This window comes from Corvus moneduloides, chromosome 15 (assembly GCF_009650955.1).
Source record: "Corvus moneduloides isolate bCorMon1 chromosome 15, bCorMon1.pri, whole genome shotgun sequence".
NCBI lineage: Eukaryota > Metazoa > Chordata > Aves > Passeriformes > Corvidae > Corvus > Corvus moneduloides.
Window position 1 is genome coordinate 15,225,877 of NC_045490.1, and position 13,401 is coordinate 15,239,277.

At 41.7% G+C, this 13,401-nt stretch overlaps 1 protein-coding gene across 3 annotated transcripts in view; it reads right to left on the reverse strand.

The window, feature by feature from the left end:
* SLIT3 (slit guidance ligand 3) overlaps positions 1-13,401 on the reverse strand; it is a 469,203-nt gene that overhangs the window by 176,235 nt on the left and 279,567 nt on the right. For all 3 annotated transcript variants that reach the window (XM_032124874.1, XM_032124875.1, XM_032124873.1), the window contains 2 exons: positions 9,422-9,493; positions 4,924-5,087 (listed from right to left, as the gene is read on the reverse strand). In XM_032124874.1, coding sequence (XP_031980765.1) covers positions 4,924-5,087; positions 9,422-9,493 — 236 coding nt within the window. The remainder of the gene's footprint in view (positions 1-4,923; positions 5,088-9,421; positions 9,494-13,401) is intronic.

Below are 13,401 nucleotides of genomic sequence, written 5' to 3' on the forward strand. Positions count from 1 at the left end.
GTTTTCTCAAAATCAGTATCAGTTTACTTAGCTAGAAAACACTCGGCTATGGTAATAATTTCTCTCTAGTTAATTTCAGACTGAATTTTAACTTATATAGTCCAAATTACGCATCTTGATTTTCTTCACATTCTTTGCGACTCTCAGAATGGGAACTAAGGGTCAAGAATGAAAGAACATGGTTTCTAATATAAAAAGAGAACATTGTGTGGATCCACCTTCCCTCTCTACAATGCATGTTTCATTATTAAAGAAAGCTATCTTGGAAAAGTAGTACAAATCACACATTTTAGACTTAGACATTTCATCAACTCTTAGAAATATCAGTCTCTGGTCTAGCCTAAGAAGTCTTACTCAATCTTCATACTCCAGTGCAAATGATGTCCACTGTAGAACACATCAAACTACTGGCCAAATCTAGAATAAATCTGGACAGCAGCTGCAGTATGCTACAGATCACGGTACGAGACACAATGCTCCTGTTTAGATGCACAGGTATCCTCTCATGTATATACTTAGGAAAACCAGAATGATTCATCACTGCAAAAAAAATCCAAACGGGGTCAGGGGGTTCTGCACAGAGAGCCCTGAAAAGACCAAGGTGCTGCTGATGGCATAACTTCATGAACCCAGTGCTTTGTTTGCAAAGCTTCATAGCCGTGCTGTTGCAAGTGAGAAAAGATATTAGAACTTGACATAACTGATCAATATGTAAACTAATTTCAACTTCAATAAGTAAGGAGAGGGTAGAAGAAAAAAATCAAAGAGCCATAATAAAACTTATATGAGAGGAAAATGAAATAAAATTACTATCATAAGGAGGTCAGAGGAGGACAAGAGACAGACAAATAGGCAGAGAGAGGGAGAGAATGTGTTTGAGAGAGACAGACAGAAAAGGAGAATCCAGTCCAACAGTGAAACATCTGAGCATAGGAAGGAAGCTGGGTGTGATCCAGGCAAAGACTGGAAGGCTCTAAGAGGTACTGAGCATAAGCCAGCACCCCCAGATGCTTCTCTGCTACCTAAGGGAATATAAAAATAAACATCTCCCAAAGACCAGGATACAGGTAGTATTTCAACTGTCTTTGGTTAGTGCACTGTTTTCTCATCACAGCAGCTTGGCAGTGAATGGCAAAGCTGTGGTGGAGAGAGGAGAAATACATCCTGCTACCTATGTGAATTACACCCCCTATCCATGTGAAATACACCCCTTATCCATGAGAAATACACCCTGCTATCCATGAGAAATACACCCCTTATCCATGTGAAATACACCCCTTATCCGTGTGAAATACACCCCTTATCCATGTGAAATACACCCCTTATCCGTGTGAAATACACCCCTTATCCGTGTGAAATACACCCCTTATCCATGTGAAATACACCCCTTATCCATGTGAAATACACCCCTTATCCATGTGAAATACACCCCTTATCCGTGTGAAATACACCCCTTATCCATGTGAAATACACCCCTTATCCATGTGAAATACACCCCTTATCCATGTGAAATACACCCCTTATCCATGTGAAATACACCCCTTATCCGTGTGAAATACACCCCTTATCCGTGTGAAATACACCCCTTATCCATGTGAAATACACCCCTTATCCGTGTGAAATACACCCCTTATCCATGTGAAATACACCCCTTATCCGTGTGAATTACACCCCCTATCCATGTGAAATACACCCCTTATCCATGTGAAATACACCCCCTATCCATGAGAAATACACCCCTTATCCATGTGAAATACACCCTGCTATCCATGAGAAATACACCCCCACCCATGTGAAACACACTCCTTATCCCTGTGAAATACCCCCAGATATCTTTGTGCAGCGCATCAAGAAGGGGCTCATCCTCTGGTGCCACAAAATTTGCCCTTCTACACATGCTACCTTGTAGGAAACTGTCTCACCAAAGGCATCCCAGAGCTCCATAACCAACTGTTCAGGAGGAAGAGTCTGTTTGGAGATTTCTCCAGGAACAGATGGCCTCGAAGGCAAAGGCCCAGGCAGGCTGCTCCATCAGGGGTGGCTCTGGAGGAGAGACTCTCCTACGAGGAGGGGACAGCTTGCTGAAGGAGCCAGCCAGAAGGCCCTGGTGGGTGACCAGCAGTACCTGGCACTCTCCTCCAGCGGTGCAGTCCCAGCTCCCCTCAGTTCTGTCCTGACCTTTCCCCTTCTCCTCAGTAACACAGCTCCAACCAGACATATTTCCAAACCTATCTCCAGGCAACTGTGCACTGTTGAATCCTGCACCTTCACCTCCAGCTCTGAGCCAAATGCTCAAACAAGGGAAACCTGGAATAGCTTCTCCACTGCTCACAGGTGACCCACAACCTCCATTTGAATCGGCTTTTTTATAATTTGTATGAACAAGCTGAACAACATTTTTGAAAGACTGACAGGTATGACTCAGTTACCTAGATATACTCCTAGATATACCCCTAACACATAACTCTGACTTCAGCAACGTTATCTGGAGAGACTTTGCACCTAATGCTTATAAACACCACGGTACAGGACATGTCTAGAGGGAATCCAGAAATTTGGGTTCTATTTATGGCACTTCTCTGTCATTGTTTCAGTTCTTTTCCAACTTGGTACATAGCATTCAAAATCTGTTTTCAAAGAAACATTTGTCATAAAATTATAAAACATCACTATTTTTGCAAAGGGCTCAAAGAATAAAGGGAAGTCAGTTTTTCAATGTTGTGTTTCTTCTTTCCCCAAATTAGGATTCTACTGTTTCTCCTCTGAAGCATCCAGCAGCACCAGTTTTGAACTGGAATGCTCTGATGAAGCCCATTTCACAGTGGGAAAAGCTGATGGTTTTTTTGTTGTTATGATATTTCCACTGCCATGAAAACACAAGTGCTTAAGATTCTGAGCCTATGCTTCAATAGAGCAGTTCACCACTTTATATTTCAGCTCTTCATAACTGGAATGCAAAGGTGTCTCTCCTTGCCAGCTCAAGGCTGGTTACAGTAATTCATATAACCTTAACTTCTATAAAATTCCTTTGCAGAGGGACAAGTCCAGTTCACTCTTCACTGCCTGTCCTAGTTTGACTTCATAGTCACACATTAACAAATTATGCTGTAAAATCAGGTATAAGAACTATAATGAGGAGAAGGGAAGATTTATATCCTCTTTAAACTAGCTGTCCATGTAGGTTTTTGTCGAACTAGCATGTACTAAGCCGAGTTCCCAGCTCAATTTGCCACTAAAATGAGCTCTCCAAATGAATTTCTTTTTCAGTACATTTCATTTCATTTCCCAAATGAGAGTTACAGGGATACAGTTGATGGACTGTCTCACTGAAAATTTCTTTCCTTGAGTTTTCATGATTTTATATTTTTTACAAAAGCAGGCAAATCTTGAGAGAACACCTATATCCTCCTGGTCCAACAGGCAACTGTTAAAAACCTTGTCACTTTTGGAAGTCATAGTCTGCACAGACAACCACATTTAAATGAGTTCTGCTCACATTACATTTCTCATTCAGCAATTATTATCTCTTCTCCTGACTTAAACAACTCATTTTCCTCCACTTCACTGTATCATAAATCCAAATAGCTGAACTCATGCTCCATCTAAAACTTCATTTCATGAGAAAAAAACCCCTGTGGTTGCCTCTTTGGTAAAATTAGCTTCTGCTAATAGCTTAATTCATTTATCCACTTCTTTTTATCCTTCCTCTCCCAAGACTGTTACATTTCTAAACTTCTTTTTTAGTTAAACTTTTGATATAACGTATCAGATATTCTGGGTATCATCTCCACAACAGTGTAGAAGCTGCTCAGCACTCTCAAATATCAGGTCTCAACGAGCACTATGCACAGCTTCATCTTCCACATGCCCATAACACTTCTGCACACCTCTAGGGCTGGGCATTAATTAACCATGGTCAAGTGGGGTCAAACCTTTCTTCTCTAAGCGCACCTGTTTCTCTTACTTTGACACATGTAAATGAAATGACAGAAAAAGGCATTCCTAAAACATTTCTAGCATGAGCCGTTTTACTGTATTTCCATCAGCCAATCCACGTACCCACCCATAGGATAAAGCTTTAGGGCTCACAGGCTGTGGGAGATAAAAGAACATAACAGCACAAGACTCACAGTCTATCAAGATTCAGACTCACATCATCTCCATAACACGCTCCCTGTGTCACCACTGGGGCTGCAAAACTACCTCCAAATTTATGTCTGCTATCTTTTTTTCCACAGCACACACACTGCCATGCCTCTCCTCCACCACATCCTTCCTTTTGACCCACCTCAAGAGATTTCTTTTTCCACTTTTTGTCTTTTTTTCTTTTGTTCTCCTTTTAGGAAAATGTATTTCTATCACTCAAGAGCCCAGTGCAGTTCCAGAGACTTGATGAATAGGCCCAACATACAGACACATGATTTGTGAGTATTATCAGCCCCATTTATCAGCATGGAAACTTGTAGAACAGCAAAGTGCATTGGCTCCCAAAGAATCCTGTTTCAGTCCCTGGGATAAAATCTGCTCCTCATGTTTTAAAGTCCAATCATTTGTCAACAGACTCAACAGATTTGCATTTTCTATTTCCTTTCTTTTGTATTCCAGTCAGCTGTAAAGCTCTTCCCTTGAGAAATACCAAATTATCCACACTTAATTGATTTCTTATGTTGATATCATTGGCAAAGTTAAAGCAGAAGGAGTAATTTGAGAACCAAAGTGTTAACTGGAATCCAATAATTCTTACAAAGCTGAAAAAAACAACAATTTGATCTCCTCCCATACAGTTTAGCAACGACAAAACCAAACAGGATTGCTGTTGTTTGCATTCAAACACGACACAGCCATTTTCCACTCCGGCTTTTTTATGGGAACAGCGATATGAGACTGTGAGCTGATAGATAAACGAGTAATTGGCACCATTACCAGAGCAGACAAAGTCCTTCTTCTGCACCTCAGCCACGAGGAAGCCGCGCAGGCCGACGGGCGCCAGGCAGAAGGTGAACTGGCCGATGGTGCGGCGCTGGCGCAGCCAGTCCGACAGCCAGGCCAGGTGGCAGTCGCAGTGCAGGAAGTTGGAGTGGAGCCGCCTGCAGAAGACACAGCAAACCCACGGTTACTGGTGGCTTTTTAATCATAAGCCACAAAGAGAGCGATCAACCGCGAGCTCTGCTGCCGCGTCAGTGGGATCGCTGCACGTTCTTGCTTACAGATGAGCCAGGGCTTGACTGTCCTCATTGCCAGGGAGTATTATACAAAGGTCAGATATAAATTTGTGCTATTATTAACAATGTTTTGGAAGAATTAAGTTCAATGGTGATCCACCATTCTAGAGACAAAAACATGCAAAATTTAAGATTGCTCCACATAATCACTTTGCTTGTGATTTCATATCAGAAAGAGCTGCATGAATGTGATATCTCTGAGTGAATTAAAAGGATGGCTTGTCTAAACATGAGGATCAGGCTGAGGAACAGGATGATGAGTGATTCTTCCCTTTTCTCCCTCCTTTGGGGAGAAGTGGAGAGAGGGAGAGAGAGAACCCCTCCACATTAGCTCAGTTGGTTGGAGCATGGTGTTAATAACATCAAGGTTGTGGGTCTGATCCCTCTATGGGCCATTCATTGAAGACTTGGACTTGATGACTCTTATGGGTCCCTTCCAACTCAATATTCTGGGAAAAGACAGGCAAAATAAAACATCAGAGGCTATTGATACCATTTCTGTTCCTGTGTTGCCTGAACCAGTTCCTCAATGCTCTTTTTCCTGTAGTAATTTAACACAAGTATAAAGGACCTACAAGGAATTTTCAGCTCATAATAGATCCACTCATGGGCAGCTCCCTGCCCAGCCTGCTCCGTGCCTGGCACCACGGACTTGCAGAACCATTATCACATCTGCAAAATGATGATGGGTTCATGGAAAAAATCTGGTCATTTAAATAGCTACCAAACTTTAGGTCAAAACAAAAGTCCAGGACATTAATTATTTCATTCCTGTAATGACTCATGCATTTGCAGTGTTGCACCAAATGAAACGATGAACCAAATTAAAAATCCTGTCAGAAGTGGTTAGACAAAGCATTATTCACTAATATTACAGGCACACATTTGGTGTGCACCAGATTTAGCCTTGTCCATCCTCCAAAGAAATTGAATGTCTGTCTGTGAGCTGTCCTTACAGCACAGCAGCAGCTCAGCTCAGCAGCGGCGCCCAGGCTGACAGTCCCCAGATTTGTATGTCTGGGGTGGACAGCCACAATAAAGAAAATATTTTAAAAAACCACAAATCTGGAACTGAGAGTTTATCCTGTAGAGATGGAAAACACTAATCTCCTGGGAGCACTAGAAAATGTAATTGTTTGACAAGGATGGCTAGAAGACCTTGAGTTTAGGGATTCTGAAGTTATTTAATTGAAGCTGCAGGAAGTTCGATTTCTAGTAAAATGTTTGGCTATTACAAACCATTAATCTGCCTTTTTGTTGAAGAACAAATAAATACATAAATATCATCTAGCCAGAAATCATCCTAAGTAAGACTTTGCTGTAATCTAAGAGAGGCAGCATTTCAGTTAAGTCCTCAGAGTCTCATCCTTCCCACCACAGCAGTCAACAGTGATATGCAGGAGCATTTTCCCTCTGGAACTGAGCTCATCCCATGCCATTCCCTGCACCCGCCATATGCAGGCATGAGTGAGGAAAGCACAATATCAAAAAAAGGTTTAGGGTTAGGGAGTTTTCCAGTTCTGTGAGCTGGGCTGTTTTTTTCCTTCACCTCACTAAACTGATTTATCTGGGTTTCAGTAATGCAAACCACCACCTCTCTGCCTCAGCAGAGCCATCCCTGTCATCTTCTAAAGTCCTTTTGTGCAGCTACTCCATGGTTTGCTTTGGAGAGGAGATCATTTAGAGACCTTCTCAATCTTAACAAAGCAGCCTATCAGAATATATTTTTAATAATTATATTAATAAATATAGCCTCAAGAAGACTTTTCACAGTACTTCAAAAGCATTATAAACCAATTCCCTGTGAACACAAAAAACACTGAAGTGATTTTGCACATTTTCAGTTTACCCTTAAATAAAAAAAATTAAAAGAAATACCGTAATTACCTGTCTCAGCAGTAACTGACAGATGCAGAGACAACAGGACACTTACCATTAAGCAAATAGGTAGAGGGAACATGCTTTATTATAAATAAAGCTGTTTCAAGCAAAGGAAAACAGATCAATAAAAACTAATTCCTGTCACTTCCAATCAAGGCTAAAAATCGATGAAACTTAAGAACAGAAAAGACAGTTAACTAAAATTCTTAGCACAGAAGAGCTGATTTTAGTAAATAATTCTTCAATGCTTTAAATGCTTCAAACTTCCTGGCATTTTACCCTTTTTTTCCTTTCCCCTGAGTGCTCATGTTCAAGGTTAATATACTTTTTATATTTTCTTCTCTATTCTACAATGGGCAGATTGTTTTGAGAGCCATGAAGAAAAGCTGTTTATTCACGGAACCATCAGAGCAGCAGGAGCATCCCCAAATGTCCTGCTAATGGATCTCATCAGAGTGTAAAAGAGACACACAGGGACACACTGTCCACACTGCACTGGGCCTCAGCTAATGGGAAAAAGGGCTCGTCCCCACCTAAGGAGCATTCAGACCAGGGATTTCCTAAAAAAACTTCCAAAAAAATCCACATCGAAGTGTGAGACTATTTGAGAAGGGGGACACACTGATGACCATTTTTTAAGAAAACAGTGGAGTCACCAAACTGTGAGGACATCATTCATGATCCATTTCCAACAAGAAACCCTAGAGAATATTAACATCTTCCCCCAAACAGTATCTTTATACAAATTCCTATATAGACCTGCTAGGGGTGTTATTTGGCAGTCTTTGGAGACTGAAACCTGTCACTAGATATTGATGAAACCGACTTTACAGAACATCAGCTGAATGAATACAAATGCAAGTTTGCCAAAGTTGCCCTTTTATCCATAGACCGTAAATTAAGTTTCCAGCAAATCCTTTTAGAGTGGGTCAGCATTCATGTTCTATAAAATGTGTCTCTCAGAATTCAATAGAAAAGCTTCCCTTTATAAATCCTATTTATGACTTTCTTCCCTTTTTTTTTTTTCTTTTTTTCCCCCCTTAATTACAGCAGAGGGGGATTAGTCAGTGTAAGTCTCCGGGGAGCTATACACTAAGCCATCTCTGAAATTAAACTAAAAGGAAAATGGCAGAAGGCACTGAAGGCAGTGAGCTCTGCTAACAGACAAGACTGGCTAATCTGGAAAAACCAGGCAAATTTTCTGGACCACTGTGACTGAATAAGAAAAGGCAAAGCTCCAGGAACCTTAACTCTACACCTTTATCTTCTTTAGTCATTCTCTTCTTAAAGACAAACATCTCATTTCCATTTAATTACTTACATTAAGATCTAATAATGTCATCATTTAATGAAGAATGTAAATTTAAGTCAGAGGTTATCTTGCAGAGATTGACATAAGTAAGAGCCATTTTTCTTCAGTTCTGTTAATTTATTTAATATGATTTACACATGCATGCAGAGCATCCTTGAAGTATTGCATTTTTTCAGTGGCACAGAAAATTTTCAGGCTAGCTACTATTTCCCTTTCTTTGCCTTTTAAATTAAATACATCTTGAATGAGTTTGAGAATCTGGAGGAAAAACAGGGATGCTTTGTTTAGACGTGACTTTTCCTGAAGCCGTGTATTCCCTAAAGGAATTTAAAGAAATAATTTACTTAAAGAAAATGGTTTTGGTAGGCTATGGCTAAATTACACAAATGCTTAGTCTAATTTCACAGTCTTTGTATTTTGATCTACTAAAGAACAGAGCTTTTCCAGTGCAATGGCATCCAGCTCAAAACCAAATGGATTTGATAAAAGAGAAGCTTTTATTAAAAAAAAATCCATCAGAATAAGTAACATTTTGTTTCAGAAGTATCTGGAAAGATGCTTTTTCCCCATCCTTTAAAAATGCCTTGTTTCAGAAATTAGTATTTTGAATTTGAAAAGAATAAATGGGATTTAAACACAGGATATTTACAAAATTCAATAATTTGATCCATCTGAACAGTTTTTAGGACCTTGATAATGTTCCAGCTTGGAACACATTTCACATTATGGATTTTCCCATGGGGAAAAAAAAAAGCTAGTTTCTTTTCTGGGTAAATTCAAAATCTTGATAAAACTGACTCTTACTTAATGCTGGGCAAATCCAGAACAGTGGCTCTCAGGGGCCTTTCACCCTGCCCAGGCTCACCAGGGGCTCCCCAGCCCTGAAGCCACCCAGGTCCCTGAGGCAGCCTGAGGGACTGAAATGACATTACCACAGATGACAAATAGCCAAAAAGTTGGCTTACAGCATCAGTATTGTATTATAATATCAGAAGATCCTACTCACAGAGTCCTGATCTTTGGCATGTGATTGAAGCTGGTGACAGGAATGCGGGTGATGTTGTTATTGTTGAGGGTACTGTTAGGAGAGAAAAAAAAGGGAGAGAAGAGAATAATAGATTGATCAGTTATTTGCATTTCTTCACCAACACACTATTTACAGAAACAACCCGTTCAAATTCTTGGTAATAAATGTGCCTGGCTTCGAGCAAGAAGACACACTCCCCGATAGCAGTGACAATTAGTGACATACCATGAAAGATATTGCTCAGGGAAAGCAACCAACAGCAGCGTAAGGATGGCTGGAGGCCACTGTGTGCCATGTCTGGGTAACGAGGGGCACAGGAGTTTTTATCAACTACTGGAACAGATCCAGACCTGTCAGTTCAGCTGCCTCTTTGTTCAAAAACCTGGTGCAACCTGAGTGGGGGGACACGAGACTTGGGCACAGCATGTAAAGGGCTCACTGTGACCAAAAGAGAGCTGTTGTCTCTCACAGGCTTGTTAGCACAGCCCACTGACACGGCCAGACAGCTCCAATTGCTCCTCGGAAACACATGGACGGATGGGCTCCCTCTCCTCCCTTTCCTTAGGAAAATATGGGGAGTGGAGCAGCCTGTAATAAAGCATGTCCTGACGCAGGCACGTAAGGATTGCTGCTGTTCTATCAAAGCTGAGCCTGAAGAGAAAATAATCTCAGCAGCTGGAGTGGAGGGACCCCCTTAGAGCTTCTCAGGAAGAATGAACTGACTCGATTACCATCAGCCGAGTGTACTGCTCCCATTTGTGTAGCTCCTAATTATATCAATGACTCTCCAGCAAATTAGAAGCTATAAAATTTATCAAGATGGCACAGGAAATGGAAAGCACTTCAACAGAGCATAATTGCCATGCTGCAAGTGCACCAAATCTGCAAATACAAGTAGCCCAGTTTGTCATGAGAATGGACAGGGCCGGTGACCACTCTGTCCCCCAGAGTGGCCAGTCCTGCCATCGCCTATTTGAAACATGTGGTGTCCAGAGCACCAGGGCAGGGAGCAACCTCTGCTTTCTACCTGGAGCACAGAATTCCACAGGGTCACTTTGGCAGAAGACAGTGCTTTTGTGCGTTTATGTATGTGCTGAAGGAAATACCTGCTGAAGCAACCTAATGGTGTGTCATCCTTCCCTGAACGATTTAGCTGCTCCCATGTCATGTATTTACATGAGACATTTAATCAAAAGCTCTAGAAAAGTTTTCCAGGAGTTAACTCTCTTTCTTGATCATCTGCCAATTCAAAAACATTTTTACAATTCTGCCTAGAAATCCCTTGGCAGAGCCATCATCTAAAACGTCAGCAGATTACAGCTAATTAGATTTTACCCTATTAAGACTGGGTTTTGGGTACACAGGAAGACATACACACACACTGGCAAAGCCAGGAGGTTGCAGGGTACCCTGGCTCTGCGCAGGCACACTCAGGAGCAGGGTGGGAGCAGCTCTGACACTGGCAGCATGTTTTGCTGCTGCTGCTGTGCTGCATCCTGGCAGGACAGCACCCAAGCACTCTGTCAGCAGGATCAGAACTGGTATTCCAGCACACTGCTGCACCAGATGGATGCACTGGCAATCTGGAGCCAGCTTGGGGGCTGACATACCCATGACAGCAAGCTGCACCAACAGAGCAAAATTACCCTTCCTTCCCAAATCTGTGAGCAGAGAGAGTTATGTCAGTAAAAGCAGAGTTTTGAAAATCTGGAATCTGCATGTGAGATCTGCTGCCAGAGATCTGTATCAGTCAAGTCACACACGTTCACACACCAGGCTGATAAGAGCTGCCAGTCTCAGCACATGATAACTTATAGTATAACGTGTAGTATTCATTCCAGATCCTCTGGAAAACTTGAAGATATTAAAAATTGGACAGGAAACACACAGCCAAGTACTGGGCTCAGTGGGTGTACAAACTCCTGGGTTTGTGGATTCAGGTTCTCAATATGCAAGGACTCAAAGGCAGTCTACTAAAAATTTAAAGGACAAGATGAAGAGGGAAACACTGTCAACTTCAGCAGGAGAGCTGGAAGTCAGCTCTTAGAGCTGTCAGCCACTCTGCCAGCTGTGCCTCCCAGCCTGCAGGACTCTGCTGTTCTGTGGCTGCAGTGCTGGCAGTGAGCACCCTGAGCACCAGTGCTCATCTGCAGGGCTGAAACTCTGCCTCTCAATCCCTGCTAAGGTCACGGTGGCAACTCACATCCTGCTGTGGCACCTCTCTGTCATACAAGTGCCAGTGCTCCATTACCTTATTTACCCAGTGATGTAACCAAAGTCTTTTGTGGCCAATGAGCCAAAACAAGCTTGTACAACAATTTCAGAAAGTGAACAAACCCACTGGGAGTGCATGAATATATACATCAACACACTCAGCCTTCAGTATCTGTGTGTGTTTGCTCTTTACATGTTGGGAAGCTCAAACAGGGCTCAGAAATGGCATATATAATTGCACCACCATTTTTTTCCCTGTAAATATATAAATATAATTCTGAGGCAACCCTCTGCCTTAGTTGCCTGTTACATTAAAATGAGTTATGCACTCGGACGGAAGATTATAGGTATGCAGTGATAAATAAAAGCCACATGTAAAGTCAGCTCACAAAAACTAAATCACATACGTAGCTGATGTCTGAATCAGTCACACATGGCACTACAGGAGTCACTAGGGGCCATAGGAATTCAAGAGAGATTTTTCTATTGATTTCTAAAGGATGTGGATTGGATTTAGGCAGAACAGGCTGTGACAGTGAGCTTCCTTCTGCGCTGGGCAGAGAACACATCCCTGTCTCCCAGTGCAATTCATCTGCATGCAGAAAGGTCACACATTACTGTCTGACTCGATGATTCAAAAATATTTTAAAAGTTCTTAAAATATTTCTATTTCACAGACAAAGCATTATTCCAATCACACAGCATTTCTGCTCACAAGATATCAAATGAGAGTGGCTCAGGTTTTGCAGGTATTTGAGGTTTCAAATATTTGCTTATTTTCAAATAAGCAAAGGTTTCCCACAGTTCATTGAGAAATATATAACCCTCCTCCTAAGAATCCTAAATCAGTGTTGAATTAATATTCTCTTCAAACACAAATTTCAGGGATAACTCTAGCAGACAGCTACTGCTCAGGTGACTTAGTAGAATACTATTTCATTGATATTTAAATGTTAACCATAATGAATGCAATAAAACATCTATGATAACAGCAATTATTTCAGAACAGAGGAGGCCAAACACTGCAAAGGGCACTAATTGCTAGTGAACAGTCTGCACTACAGCCCAGCTGGAGCTGCAGGAATTTAACCCTGCTGCTCTGGCTGCACAGCAGTCAGCTCCCAGGCAATGGGAGCTCTGGAATGGGAACATGTTCAGGTAGAGATGAGCTCTAGAGACATTCTGTAAAGCCTTTCATCACGCACATGATTCCTTCCCAGCAATGATTTTTTAAGAGATGTGTCCTGACAGGGGTGAGCATACAATACAGCAGCATTTTTAGCACATGATGGGAAAATACAAATGATGCTCCAGTTGTCTGCTGGCTGCTCCAGGGTCCCAGCCTCAGACTGATCCACCCAATATTCAAATCCATAGGAAGAGATTTGTAAATACCAGAAAGCTGTGAGAAATAGAAATTCCAGAATCTTCTGATTCTTCCAACATCATGTGGGAAAACATATTCTGCTGAGTGGTCCTCATCCTTATACCTCCCACCTCTTCCAGAACCCAACATGTCCCTTGAAAAAGCACTGTCCTCTCATTTAGAAGTCCTCTCCCTGTAAACTATTCACATCCAAAATGCTGTATCAGGAAACTGGAGCTATAGACAATATTATTTATGCCAGCCAACTTCCCACCTTGGGCTGTGATCCTTGTCAGATCTTGCAGGGTAAGCAGAAGCAGACTGCAGCAGTCCTAAGGATCCTCCAAGGACTACTTGGAAGATGCATAACGTGAGATCA